This window comes from Phascolarctos cinereus, unplaced genomic scaffold (assembly GCF_003287225.1).
Source record: "Phascolarctos cinereus isolate Bilbo 61053 unplaced genomic scaffold, phaCin_HiC Scaffold_7;HRSCAF=346, whole genome shotgun sequence".
NCBI lineage: Eukaryota > Metazoa > Chordata > Mammalia > Diprotodontia > Phascolarctidae > Phascolarctos > Phascolarctos cinereus.
This window is the reverse complement of record NW_027556180.1, coordinates 10,907,341-10,921,678: the sequence shown is the minus strand read 5'-3', so window position 1 is coordinate 10,921,678 and position 14,338 is coordinate 10,907,341. Positions and strand designations below refer to the sequence as shown.

Below are 14,338 nucleotides of genomic sequence, written 5' to 3'. Positions count from 1 at the left end.
CATCCGGTAGTTTGTCAGGGAGCATTTCTTGAAGTGTTTGCTGTGTGTCGGGATCTGGGCTAAGCACAGGACTGTGTGTCAAGCTCAGTGCCAGCAATGCCAGGCTGGCATATGTGGATGCTTAATAAATGCAGCTGAAGTTTGGTGCCAAAGGAGGGATTATAAAAAGACATCTTCCCCTCCCCCCACTTCCTCCTTGGCCATAGTGGAAGGTCCACAGATGCGGAACACTGCAAAGGATGACGGCAGTTTAAAAAAATCATTGATCAGTTTTGCTGAAATTGGTTTCTTCTTTTAATTTTTTTTTCTTTTGTTATAAGGGATGGCTTTTAATGAAAGGGAGGGATACTGGGGAAATTTTAGTGACAGAAAACAAAGGCCACTAATTAATTTTTTAAATTGCTTGTCCACTAAGTGACGATTGAAGAGAAAGAAATCCAAAGTAGGGGTGGAGGTCAGAGCGAAAAGAAAAGCTGAGAATGGAGAGGCCGGCTGGGAGGTCTGCGGGAGGGCCAGGGACCAATGTGCCTCAGACGCCACTCCGAAAATATTTTTATTCTAACTTTCTCTGACCCACCAGAATTCGGCACGTTTCAAGTACAGCAAGGTGAATGTTGTATTACAGTACCCGTGAACAGATCGCTTCTAGCTGCTGGAATTCCCTGTCCCTCAACCCCACACTGTTTTCTCCTTAGGCCAAAGTAAGAAGTACATCTTGCCAATCAACCAGTAAGCATTTATTAAGCCAGGCGCTGGGCCAGGGGATGAGATTCAAGTACAAAGGGAATGAAATCATTCCTACCCCCAAGAAGCTTCCACTACAATGTTAGAATTTTCCATGTTTCTTCTCAAATTCACATAAATTTATTGCATGCCCACTGTCAGTAAGGCACTCTCCGCTCGGCTGCAGAATTGCTAAGGATTACTAACGATTCTGTTCTAGGGTCACCAGAATTTTAGAGTTCACCAAACAAATTTGCCTAACCATGTCAGAGACGTGAAAGGTCCCCTTCCCCCTCGCACCAAACAAACTTACAAATGACACAAGAGGATGTTTAAAACACGGCCATAAAAATAAAGGGGTTTTATTTGGTTTCTCTGTGCCATTTGGGGCCAGCCGGGGCATTGGGGCCCGGAGCAGGACTCTTCCCGCATCGCTTTCCTGAGCTGCCCCTTCCCAGCCTCAGCGGCCACATTCAGTCATCCTCCTCGCTCCGGCCCCTTAAGGTGTCACCTTCTTGTAGGTGATGTGAAGATGCTGAGTCATTGGCTGGGTGGTGGTTGCCATGGAGACCGTCTGCTCCAGTCTCCCTTCAGCGTTCAGCCGGAACTTGCGCATGATCTGAACAGGAAAGAAAAGTCCCATCACTTGGGTGTGAATAGCCTCAGCCTCATTTGTAAAGCCTTTGGAAGGGCTCATCACCTCTGTCAATAGCTGTGCTGAAAAGACAAAGGATCAGATTCTTTCCCTCCTGGCTCCCCTTCCCCATCACCTCCTTAGCGGCCACTCTGAACGTTGAAGCAGATGTCCAACGGACTCCTGGGGAAATCAGTACCTCCAACCCCAAACCCAGCCTCAGCCCTCCATCTCGGGCTCCCTGCCACACTGAAGAGATAATACATCTTCTCTTTTCTCAGGAAAATCCATCAGTATTTATTAATAGAAGATCTGGAAGCATGCCCAATGTTAAAAGTTTCTCTCTCTGTCTCTTCTCCCCACCCCCACCCCAGCTTTCCATCTTGCAGGACCCCTGAGCATCCACATAAACCCTGAGTCCTCCTAGGTTCTATCAACTTTTCACACACTGTTTTGGTGATTCTGAAATATTTTATGCAGAATTTAAATGGCCGATATCCTCTTTACAATCTAAATCTCACGGTACCAAAACCAGTTAGTCCTTCCCATTTTTTTTAACCTACAGAGACAAAGAAAGAGAAAGAGAAAGAGAAAAGAGATACAAACTTCTAAAACGTTAAAAGAGGCTACACAGCTATATTCTACCCAGTGGGCCAGCCGGGGGAGGGGAGGGGGTCTGGCTAAAGGTCCCCAGAGGGCAGACCTCCCCCCCAGCTGAGGTCAGCTAGCACAGCCTCCAAACATTCAGCCTTGGCCTTTAACTCAATTCAGAGCAGACTCTGTTCGGTCCCCACACAGCTGGTTCTTGTTACTCAATCACCTTTGCCCTGACTCGGGGAGAGTTGGTGGGAGCAGGACACCCAGCAATGCGGGAGCCCCAAAGCCTCCCCACATCTCAGTCTTCTGAGACGGGGTGGGGCTCATGCTTAAAATGCCTGTGAGCTCTGTGTGGAACACAGAAGACTTCCAGGAATCTTAAAAAGTTTCTAAAACGGGGTCATGGCTTAGGGACGTTCCCTCATCTTGCTTTCTCCAAATCAGAAATCGAGGCAGTGTTAATGATACATTTCTGTGCCTCCTTTTATACATTCAAAGGCTTTCCACTCTTTTGAAAACAAACAGCTGAAAAAATATTTGTTCTTTCCTAACAGCTCTGTTTATGGGCTGCCTTAACGGCTGTCTGCTTTTTCCTGCCAGTCTTTCACATGATTGGAGCCACGAGCTGGCTGCACGCACTCAAGTCTCACCGAGGCCTCCTCCTGGCGTGAAGGTGAGCCCTGGCTCTGGAAGGCCCTGGCAGTGGGGGCCACACTGGAAAGCCCTGCAGCCCAGGCCCAGGCACTGCCTGCTGAGGACCAGGTCAGAGCAGGTCATGCCCCAAAGGTGGGATGTCACGGGATGATCTTTCTATAATGACTCTGCTCCCACACCAAGGCCACCACAGAGCTTTTGCACGGTAGGCTGTGTGACCAATCCTTTACCCTCTGGGCCTCAGTTTCCTCCGTAAAATGTGGGGCCTCTGAGGGCCTCTCCAGCTTTGATCCAATGGTAGATTGATCAGTTGTCCTCTAACAGGAAGCTTTATGCTTTGTCTTTATTTTTATTGAAAACAGCAACCAGGCTCCAGCCAGGTCCTCTCAGGGAGCAGAGCGGCAGGGACCAAGGCAGTGGGATGGCTCTACCTTTATACTGGCTCAGGTATTTTCCAAATTCTGCTTTCTTCCCCTTCCCTCTCTCAATTTTTTTTAAAATTTTTTAAAAATAGGCCACGAAGCAAATCATGTGCAGCAGGAGAGCACGTCCCTCGAAGATCAGAGGCAGCAGCCAGGCGGCAGGATCAGTGTGCTGTTGGATGGGAACCTCCCTCTGATCATAAGCCTGGGGGCTCAGCGACACCCCCATCTGCCCCCATCACTACCAACAACGGGCCAGCCACTGCCATAGAGCCTGCCTTGTAACTGGGTGTGCTAACGCCCCCAGGGGGAGTGGAAGGCATCTAAACCCACAAGAAATGAGAGCCAAACCCTCAAAGCAAGAGAAAAACAAAACTTAAGATGAGTTTAAAAAAATTAAACTCTAAACAACCTGGCAAGATGATAACGTTTACGGCCAGACTTGACTCCCTCGTATAGGCTGCTATCAGCAGAATACCCACACATCCTACAGGGTCAGGCTGGGTTTTGCACATTTACTTTTTTTCTTGGGGGAAAGGGGAAGGGGGGAGGAATTATGGAGACAAAAAAAGAGGGCCTCTGTTCCATTGCCAGGACCACTGAAAACATTCCAACCTGACCCCCAGCTCAGATGGTGAAGCTCCCCCTGTTGTAACAACTGGACTGCATTTCTTTCCAATGGGTCATTTAAAACCCCCTCTGGAGTACACAATCCTTAGACACAAGATGATCCCCAGCCTAGAACAGAGAGCAAAGGGGCAGGGGGCAGAGGAGGGGGGAGAAGAGAAGCTTGCATATGCTGTCTTTCGACACTGTGGAGAGCTAGTATTCCAGGTGTCCTTGGTCCAAATGCAGTGGGGTTAGAGGGAGGGAGGCCAATGTGATGGAGTCAAGATCCACAGGGAACAAGTGAATGATGCTGATCGGTCTCATACAGCTCCCTTGTGGGTCATTCCCTAACCTCCCAAGATGAGACATAGTTCATAGCATTTAGAAGGTCCAAACTAGCAAAGTCTAACAAAGCTGGGGTGTGTATTGGGACGGGTCTAAAGGGCTGCTTGGTGGAAAGGTCCTGATGGCTCTCTCTGGGCAACAGCTTTAGCTTCTTTCTTGGGTAAAGGCAAACACAACTGGGGAAACAAAGAGGGGGAGCCTTAACTGGGTCCCTAACATAGAGGCAGAGCTTCCCACTTCAGAGACTCAGGCTTACGACCCAGGAGACAATTCAGACGCTCCTCTGATTTCTTTATCACTGTATACCAGTCAAAAGGATGAATTCATTCTCCCTAGGATTTTTCAGTTCATACAGCTTTCATTAGACATTCTTCTGGCTAACTGTTCAGGCTCTTCTTCCTCGCCAAAGGAGAATTATCTGGGAGAATCTCAAGTTGAGGCAAACTGTGGTCTTCCATCACATCACAGACAATAGATTCATTTTGTGTTTATACTGCCCCGAATCCCCTCAAGTCTTGGCTACTGTTTACAATGGTGGTTGTCCTTTGTTTTTGAAGAGGATCAAAATGACATCACTATACTCTCTTTGTTAAGGTAGGAGTCTGCTTCCAGTGTGGAGAATGTGCTGTCCCAAGTTTCAGGGATTTTGTGCAGCTGTTTTCAGAGATGCTTCTAGGGACCTGAAAATTTTCAGTTCTTCCAAGGTGGTATGATAAGGGGCGAGGTGTTGACTCTTTTCCTGGCCTGTGTTCTGGTCTATGAGTGACCACTAGCACTCTTTTCTGTCTTGAAACTGTGAGGAAGATTTTCTCTGCACAGCCACTAAGAGCTCCTCCTTGCCCCAGGACCACCACCCAGAACTGTGACCCAGATCCAAGCATGGGCAAAGCAAGAGAATCCTGCTCCAGCAAAGAGATCCCTGCCATCCCCCTCTGATCTACCACTGGATTCCTCCTGAGTCTGTGGGCCGGAAGCTCAGGAGGCAGCCACCACCCCAGGGCTGTGCTCGGGGAATGGGGCTGGGACTCCAAGCTTCTCTCTCACCACAGACGCAGGCTAAGTTGTCTTTAGTGTTCGTGGGTTGAGAAGTCTGGAATCTGCCACAGCTGCCTGTGATTCAGTCCTCTGAGGCCTGCACCAGGTTTGCTGGGGCCTATGTGCCCACGTTGAACTGCACTCCTCTTCCCGCCTGTCGCGATATATCTTTCTGATCAACCATCCAGGTTATCTTGGGTTGGAAATTTGTTTCACTCTGTCTTTTTTGTGGGTTCTGCTGCTTTAGAATTTGTTTAGAGCCATTTTTATAGGTACTTGAAGGGGTTTGGGGGAGAACTCACACAAGTCACTGCTTTTACTTTGCCATCTTGGCTCTGCCCCTCCATTCTCCAACTGCAAAGTTCTTAAGAGAGACCTTGAGAGTGTCCTTGTATCACTTCTGACCACCATGTGAACGTTTGCCCTCTGTGAGTTCTCCCTAAAGTAGCCTTTCTAGCAAGCGTACGTTTTGCATTCAAACAATGTGGCTAGCCCATAGGAGTTGTGCACTCTGAGGGAGAGTCTGAATGCTTGGCAGCTTGGCTCTAGAAAAGACCTCAGCGTCTGGTATCTTATCCTGCAACGTGATCTTCAGAGTCTCCCTAAGACAATTCAAATGGAAGCGATTCAGTTTCCTGGCATGGCGCTGGTATACAGTCCAGATTTCACAGGCATATAGCAATGAGGCCAGCACAACGGCTCTGTAGACCTTCAGTTTTGTAGTCAGTCTAATACCTCTTCTCTCCTACCCTTTCCTTTGGAGCCTCTCAAACACTGAGTTAGCTCTGGCAATGCATGTGTCAACATCAGTATCAAAGTGTACATCCCTGGAAAGGACACTCCCAAGGTGAGTGAACAGTGAAGTGTTCAGGGAAGACTGGTACCTCTGGTGTGAGGGCTGCTCTCCACCCGTGGTGTCTGCCTGTTCCACCTAGCACTTCCGGGTGGCTCCAAGAAGCTCTGGCATGCACAGCAGCCACACCCTGGTAAACCCTTTGGGCAGATGGGTTAAACCAGGTCAAGGGGTAACCAAGGGTGCATACAATGACTGACCAAGTTAAGTAATCTATAGAACAAATGGGGCAAACACTCAGTTGACCTCAGAGATTTCTCCCTGCTTAGAAACCTGAGCTGGTGAAGGGCTCCTGGAGGGAGGGGCCTGTCATCACTTAACTCAGAACATCTGAGGCATCCCCAAGAGTGCCCAACCCATCGAGAGGTCATAAGCCACAGGATCAGCTGATCCCAGCCTGGAAATCAAGAGAGGGACCAGGCAAAGGGGAACAAGGGTAAGAAATCCATGGCCTTCCCCCTAAGTGAGATGAATTCATTCTTCTTCACAAAAATAAATGAGAGGGCCCTAGAGGGGAAGGTGCCATGGGGCCGGGGGAGGTTTTCCACCTCACGACTCACCATTTTCTCTAGGTTGTTGGGGTTTGTTTGGGGGGAGTGGTCTGGGAGAAGAGGAAGAGGCAAAGCAGTGGCAGGCAGACTTTATTTCAAGGCTGCCCAGAAAGTTGGTACAGTGAAGGCTCTACTACTTAACAGGCTTGTGTAGAAGTTGGGCTTTTTTCCAAAGTGTGAGACACACAAAAGGAAGGGAGCAAAGAGCGCTCCTTGGGTGGTGGGTCATAATCCAACTGGACAAAGAAGAGTCCCAAAGCCCAGGGAAGCCAGTGCAGTATGGCAGTGTATGCCCACACACATGGCAGCTGAGAGCAAGAAATGAAAGGGAGCGAGCCCCGGGAGAGTCCTCTGGCTAGCCATGGAAGAAGCAGCTTGAATTTGTCTTTGGAAGGCATCTGCCCTCATCCTTTTCTTCCTTCACCCATCATCTCAGTTACCTCGAAAAAGCCTCTGCTCCTTTTGCTGCTCCAGGGGTCTCCCCTTTGTATGTTCCCAGCCCCTCCCTTTATATCGATCCATACACACCTTCCATTTCCTCCCTTCTCCCAGGACAACAGACCGCGTCCTTGTTTAATGACTGTATCTGAAGCTGAACAGCTGCTCTGCACAGAACTCTACGAATGAAGGGACAAAGGGCAGTGTCGGGGAGCAAATAAGGGGAGTGAAGGTAAAGAAATCAGCCTGGCACGGTCCGAGTGGAGCCCAAGAAGAAGCCCAGGGGACCAGCTGACTGTCACATTGGGGCCATCTGGACACCACCCCATGATGGTGATGCACCAGCTGCATGCACTCTCAAGTGCAGATGATACTGAGATGAGATATCTGAGGGCTTCGCACGGTGCCTGTGCTGAGCCAGAGAAGGCCCCCAACGAATGTTAATTCCCTCCACCCCTAGTACAGTGGGAAGAATGGGGGCCTTAATGTCAGAAGGCTTTGGGTTGAATCTTGCCCCAGACACAGACTAGCTAGGTGTCCCTCAACCTCATGGTGCCTCAGTTTCCTTCCCTGTCAAAGAGGGACAGCACCGCCTTCCTCCCAGCATTGATGTGAGAAAAACGCACCGTGCCCTGAAAACTCTGCCGGAAAGTGAGTTATGATTGCGCTGACGCCCAGGGCTGGGGAGTGCTGGGAAAACTCATTTCTTCTGCCTCCAGGGGATGTGGTTGCTCCCAAACCCTCCTCAAAGTCCTAGGGCAGCTTTCTTCTCTCTGCAGGGAGATTCTGAGAGCTGGTGCACAAGATGCCACAGCACAGCTTGGTACTGTATAACTAAGCCACTTTGCTTAGTGGCTGAGCCCTGAGGAGTCAGGGTGACTGAGCCATCAGGCCTCCAAGGGAGGACGCTAGGGGGCAGTGAGGTGGCGCAGTGGATAGAGCATCCGCCCTGAAGTCAGGAGGACCTGAGTTCAAATTCGGCCTCAGACCAAACACTTGACACTTACTAGCTGTGTGACCCTGGGCAAGTCACTTAACCCCAACTGCCTAAGCAAAAAAAGAGAGAGGGAGAGAGAGAGGGAGAGGGAGAGGGAGAGAGAGAGAGAGAGAGAGAGAGAGAGAGAGAGGGAGAGGGAGGGAGAGAGAGAGAGAGAGGAGAGAGAGAGAGAGAGAGAGAGAGAGAGAGAGAGAGAGGGAGGGAGAGAGAGAGAGAGAGAGGAAGCCAGCAGCACACACACGCCAGGCCACCTGGAACCAAAGAAGGTGGACGGAGGGGGCAGAGGCTTTTTAACTAGCTCCAGTTCCTGGCTTCGGATGCTTCAGGAAGATGACCCTTCTGGAAGGTTCATTGGCAAGGTTTATCAGAATCTGTGAGCAAGCCACCCAGCTTACCTGCCAGCCTTCAACAAGGACTATAATGACAGACACATTATTGGCAGCAGCTAGGTGGCTCAGTGGTTAGAGTGCTGGACCTGGAGTCAGGAAGTACTGTTGTTGTTTGACCATTTTTCAGTCATGCCTGATTCTCCATGACCCCACTGGGCGTTTTCTCGGCAAAGATGCTGGAGTGGTTTGCCATTTCCTTCTCTAGCTCATTTGACAGATTAGGAAACTGAGGCAGACAGGGTTAAGTGACTCGTCCAAGGTCACACAGCTAGTAAGTATCTGAGGCCCGATGTGAACTCAGGAAAGATCAGTCTTCCCAACTCCAGGCCCAGTGCTGTACCCACTCTGCCAACTACTGCCCCTGGAGTTGGGAAGACCCAGAAAGCCCACCAAGACTAGGTAATTAAAGTTCAGCCCCAAAGAAACACAGGGACTCACTACTATTCTAGGAGCCAGCAGGACTGATCTCCCAGCCCGCCTTTCCCTAAAGGATAAACGTCTCCAAGATGTATTCTAAGTGAAGACAGAGACAGCAGCACACCTCGCCGGGGGAAATCCACGCTCATCCTTTGTTTCCATTACCTGACGGTGGGTTTGTTCCACAAGTGCTACCAACCCCCCATGGAGAGTTTCAAGCCAAGGAGCAAATCTCCACCCCTAAAATTTGCGTTCTTAGCCTGGCATTCCATCGCTCAAAGCCCGGCGCAATCAGCGAGCGCCTGCCCTGCCCTCAGCTCAGTCAGGCTCCTGGGTCAGGGTGACGTCAGGAAAGGCATCTCAAAGACAGCTGCTCCAGGTATCTCCGAGCTGGGGTACCCAGGGGCTGAGATCCAAGAGAAAGAGGAGGCAACTCCAAAAAGAAACAGGAGACAACAGGCCAAATTCTGACTGACCACCTGGAGCAGAGATGCTGAGTGAAAGACGCGCAAGCCAGCTGGTTCCAAGCCATGAGAAATGTAATTGCTGAAGCAGCCCTTGGCCCGTCTGAAAGGATCCCAAGGGCATGGAAAGCATCCGTGGGGAGGCGAGATGCTCCCTGGGAACAGGGTGGGTGGGGGCTTCTCCCACATCAGGCTAGAATGCTGCCTATTTGAAAACAAACCAAGAGCCATCCTTAGGAATCTGGCTCTGCCTAGGAAGCTTTCCTTCCCCGTGCCACGTGGACAAGGACGGAACAGAGTCCACAAGCCCACCTCGACCCTCTGCCCAAAGACCTCGGCATCACATGACTTCAAAAACACACGGGACACTGACAGCAGAGCAGTCACTTTCCCCTAGACTCTCTCCGTGCAGAAAGGGCAGAGGGATCGCACGCCTACGTGGAGATGTTAACCACTGTTGTGCTGTTTGGAGGCGCGATTCTGCACGGTCCCGTCTCTGTTTCTGACGTATGCATGGATAGGCTCAACGAGAGGGGCCCATGACTCTCTCCCGAACCATCCCAGGAGAGGAACAGGGAAGAAATGGATTCCCCCGCTCCAAGTTCACCACAAGCACACCTGATGCCAAACCAGTGTACCGAATATGGCAAAGGTGGCTTCAGGCAGCCTGTCCGGGGAGACACAGCACCCAGCTTCTCCCAACTCCCTCTTCTCTCTTCCTCTTCTGGGACGGGAGGGGCTGGGAAATGTAACAGATTGTTTTTAATAGCTCTGCTGGCCTAATGCTCATTTTAATCTTGTTAACAAACAACATTCCCTCTAAGAAATCCCTCCCAGCAACAAAGAGAAGGCCAGATTCTGAGGCCTCCAATACAACTCTCCCTTTGGCCAACTGTGTTGCTGATCCCAACCAAAAGGAAAAAAGAGTGGGCGGAACCAAGAGAAGCCAGGAGCCAGTTCCACTAAGGCCTCCCTCTCCAGGCAGCAGAAGCCAAAACAAGAACCAAGAAGACCTGCTAAGGAAAAGGAAAACCAGTGGGTCCCTCTGGGAGGCACCGATGCTGTGGCCTGGAGAGGGTAGACATGGTGGGGCTGATGCAGCCTGGAGGCATAGGCCTGGAAGGGAGGAAGCCAGGGCCCAGCAATGAGCAGGGAGGGACAAGGTGGCGGCAGCAGCAGCAGCAGGAGGGGGCTTTGTGGGTGAGCCTGGGAGCAAAGCAGGGCAGGTTCACAGCCTGGCAGCCAGCCTCCTTCTGGGCGTGGGGCCCTCAACGCTACCCCTCCTCCCTCCCCCACCCCCTAGCAGCGGACAACTGTTCCTCGGGATACCAACCCACTGCCTGCCAAATACCCAGAACCAAGTGCAAGGGGAAAACATAACAAAAAACCAAACCTGCAGGTAACAAATGACCTCAGGAGGCAAAAGGAAAATTTCTCTTGACCTATATAATGAAATTCTGCAATATAAGAAAACCAAAGGACAGAAATACTACAGAATTATAAGCTGAAACAACATCAGAAAAGATATAAGCTGAACCTAAATAAAAGCAAGTGGAAAATCAAATCGATAACTGTCACATTAAAGCAGTGATTCCTAACTTTTTGGTGTTCCGACTTCTCAGGCAGCCAGGCTGGTGAGGCCCATGGCCCTTTTGGGCAGTCAGGCTGGTGGGGTCCACAGACTGGCTGCCTGACCCTGGGGCAAGTCATTTAACTTCTGTTTGCCTCAGTTTCCTCAACTGTAAAATGGGGATAATAATAAGATCTACCTCCCAGGGTTGTTGAGGGGATTAAATGAACAAAATTCTCAGAAAAATGTTGTTAGATGAATAAAATGCGTAAGATTACAAAAGGAAACCAGTTATATTGAGTTTTCAAAGTATGAAAAACAATAAGTGCCTGGTCCCCAGGTTAAGAACACCGGCATTAAAGGAATTAATGGAAATCTGTGGCTCAGAAAAAACGAATCAAGAGAGCAGGAGCTGAAACAACTGACAGAAATACTGAGAAGCTGAGAAGAAGACTGTGTAAAAACTCCCAGGGAAGTGGCAAAGCCCAGAATCAATGCTGGGGGGCAAGGCTCAATCCATCACAGGGTCAGGACACGGACCTGCCTCGAGTCCAGCCCCGTCCTTTCAGACAAGGAAACTGGCCCAGAGAGGTTGATGGCTGGCCCAGCACCACACAGCACAAGGAGTGCCTGAGGCTGCATTGGGACCCAGGGATCTCCACCCCCAATGCCTCCTGAAAATCAGACTAGCACAGAACGCCAGGAAGGCCAAGACACAAGGCAGTGGAAGGTAAGCAATGTGCTTCACCCAGTGGGAACCCCGGAGGATATTCTGCCTGATTTGAAGAGATAAGAGAAATTTCCCCCAAGTGGTCAAGAACAGGCCATCTCCAGGAGAGAAAAGAATCCACAGTATGCTGGTACAGAGAGATCCGCCAATGAAATCTGTACAACACAGACTGGCCCAGCCACAGGATGGGCCTGGGTCGCACACACTCTGGGGTTCCTTGTGCCTTCACAGGCCACGTTTCTGGGACCCTCAAATGTAAATTCCTTAGGACTGTGTCTCATTTAGTTTTTCTCTCTCCACGGGTAGATACTATCTACCTAGTAACACATTTGTAGGACAAAAACTGACAAAAACACAGAGAAGAAAGACTTCTCTATTCTTTCAAATGAGGCTAATCTGCTAATTTCCAGTTAGTTCAGGCACCACAAAATTTTATATAAAACCTCACTAAAACTAAAAGAAATGTACTTTAAAAAGTATTTGGGTGGTATAGAAGTTTATTTTACTTTAAAAATAATCAAAAGGTTCCTTTGTGGGAATGAAACCTCCTGTAAGTTTTAAGCTTTGTCTAACATATGAGGAATAAGGGGAAAAAATTCCCCATGGCATTGACATAAATGCATTAAAAGGAGCACACATTTTAATTAAACTGAATGAAGGCTTTACATAGACAGCTAGGTGGCGCCACAGAGCACAGAGTGCTGAACTGCAGGCAGAAAGGCCCGAATTCAGATGTGGCCTCAGATACTACTGGCTGTGTAACCTTGGGCAAGTCACTTCACCGCCCGCTTCAGTTTCCTCAACTGTAAAATGGAGGTTACACCAGCACCCGCCTCCCAGGGCTGGTGTGAGGATCAAAGGAGACTGGTACAGTGCGTCGCGCGGTACACATAAATGCCAGCTGTTACTATCAGTCTCATCCAAATCAAGGCAAGGGGAACACGGGCGTGACTAGAGCAGGGTCATGTGAGTGGCCTCAAAGGCCAGAGGAAGGTTTTAATGGGAGAAAGGGCTCTAAAGGAAACCTGTTCTGCCTTTGAATTCGGTCTCTAGGTGGTTCAAAAACAAGACTGTGTCTACACTACAAAGGTTTCAGAGAACAGGATGACCGATCATCTAGCACCTTCGAGACCGTGGGCTCTGAAAACGTCTGGTGAGGCCAGAACACCGACCGAATTAAATATAAGAAGATGAAATTGTATAGTAACTGAAACTTTCAAGAATAAAATTAAAAGGGATTGGTCTGGAATAAAATAATAGTGATAAATTTGCTGACCACACTCAAGTTCAATAGCTAACTTCAGTAGTACAAGACGGGGGTGTGACTAGGTGAGAGAGAGAGAGAGAGAGAGAGAGAGAGAGAGAGAGAGAGAGAGAGAGAGAAAGAGAGCGAGAGTGAGTGGGCACGCTCAATACGAGCCAACAATACAACATGGCGGCCCGAGAGGGAGATGACCACCTTGGGCACGTTAGGAGAGGCAGAGTACCAGGACCAGAAGGCAAGAACCTTCCTTAATGCAGTCTAGGCTCACAGCGGCTGGGGGCAGGCAGGGCCAGAACTCTGGCGAGGCAGCAGGGAGCTCTGAAGGGAATGCCTGGACGCCTGGGGTAAATCTTACATGGATTAAAAAAAAAAACAACTCCATGTGAAATCCATTTGCATATCCACTTCCTTTTCGCTTCTGTGCACATGGACATGTTCACATTTGCTGTCTGTCAAATTCATGAAAATAAAAGAATTTTTAAAAAGACAGCTTTGGCGCTGATCTGGTGAGCCTGCGGCTGGGCACAGCCCACCAGCTGGCCAGGGCCATAGAGCAAAGACAAAGAAAGGCCCCAGGGGCAGCTGGCCCTGGAGTCAGGAGGACCTGAGTTCAAATCTGGCCTTAGACACTGGACACTTAGTAGCTGTGTGACCCTGGGCAAGTCACTTAACCCCGACTGCCTCAAAAAACCCCCCAAAACCCAAAACCAAAGGAACTCCCCGGGTGACACAACATACTGGAGGTAAAAAACCAACTGGAATCCAAGGATGTGCCCCTCCCCGGGAGAATGACTCTCATCACTGTGCATCAACAGCAGTGAACACGCAGGATGTGTCTGAACAGACACAAAGCAAAAGAGAAACAGCCCAAAGAGGCCACGGGCCACGAGGCCGGCGGGCGCCTCCTCCTGGGTTTCTGTGCAGCCAGCCACGCCGGCCTCCATCCTTCAGTGGGTCAGCTTTCCTTCACTGCTTTCGCTGCTGCTGCCAAGCAGGGTCCCCAATGAAATGGGGAACAAAAGCCGACCATGAAACTCAAAGACGGCTTCTGAGGAGAGGAAGAAGGAAGGCACGAGGGGGAGTGCGGCGGGGGCTCTCCGCAGACCAGCAGGAAAGAGGTAGGAGCTGTTCGGGGAGCACAGCCAGGCGTGGGCACGCCGAACTGCACCAGGCAAGGTGACAGCCCCAGAAGCACAGCCTCTCGTAAAGCAACTGGGAAAACAGAAGGGGCGCCCTCTCTCTGGACCTCGGAAACAGGATGAAGAGCTGGGTAGAGACAGACAGACACCTGATGCCCAGCGCCTCAGGGAAGGACATCTTTTAGGGGGTGGGGCAGGCGGACAAGTGAGCAGCCCGACCTGTTTCTCTTCTGGCCAGAGGGCAGAAAGGGACAAGCAGTATCTTTTCTGAGTTACTAGAGACTGTCTATAGATCAACAAGCAGATCCGCCCTGGTTCTATGCAAGTAAGACAAGGTAAAACAACAGTTCAGGGGCAGTGAATGACAAAGGGATCATGTCATCAGTGGGATTCCCATTTCTGGAGTCAAGGGCAGGCTGCTAGGTACCAGGTGGACTGGCTGAGCTGGCAAGGGGAAGGCGGAATTGAGAAGAGAAGCAGGACCAGGGAAGTACTTGGGTCTGGGGG

General features: G+C 50.1%; 1 protein-coding gene across 2 annotated transcripts in view; it reads right to left on the bottom strand.

The window, feature by feature from the left end:
• Positions 1-1,131: 1,131 nt before the first annotated feature.
• Positions 1,132-14,338, bottom strand: part of THAP4 (THAP domain containing 4) — a 69,488-nt gene continuing 56,281 nt past the window's right edge. For both annotated transcript variants that reach the window (XM_020989013.2, XM_020989014.2), the window contains one exon: positions 1,132-1,342. In XM_020989013.2, the coding sequence (XP_020844672.1) occupies positions 1,223-1,342 (120 nt within the window). In that variant the 3' untranslated portion in view covers positions 1,132-1,222. The remainder of the gene's footprint in view (positions 1,343-14,338) is intronic.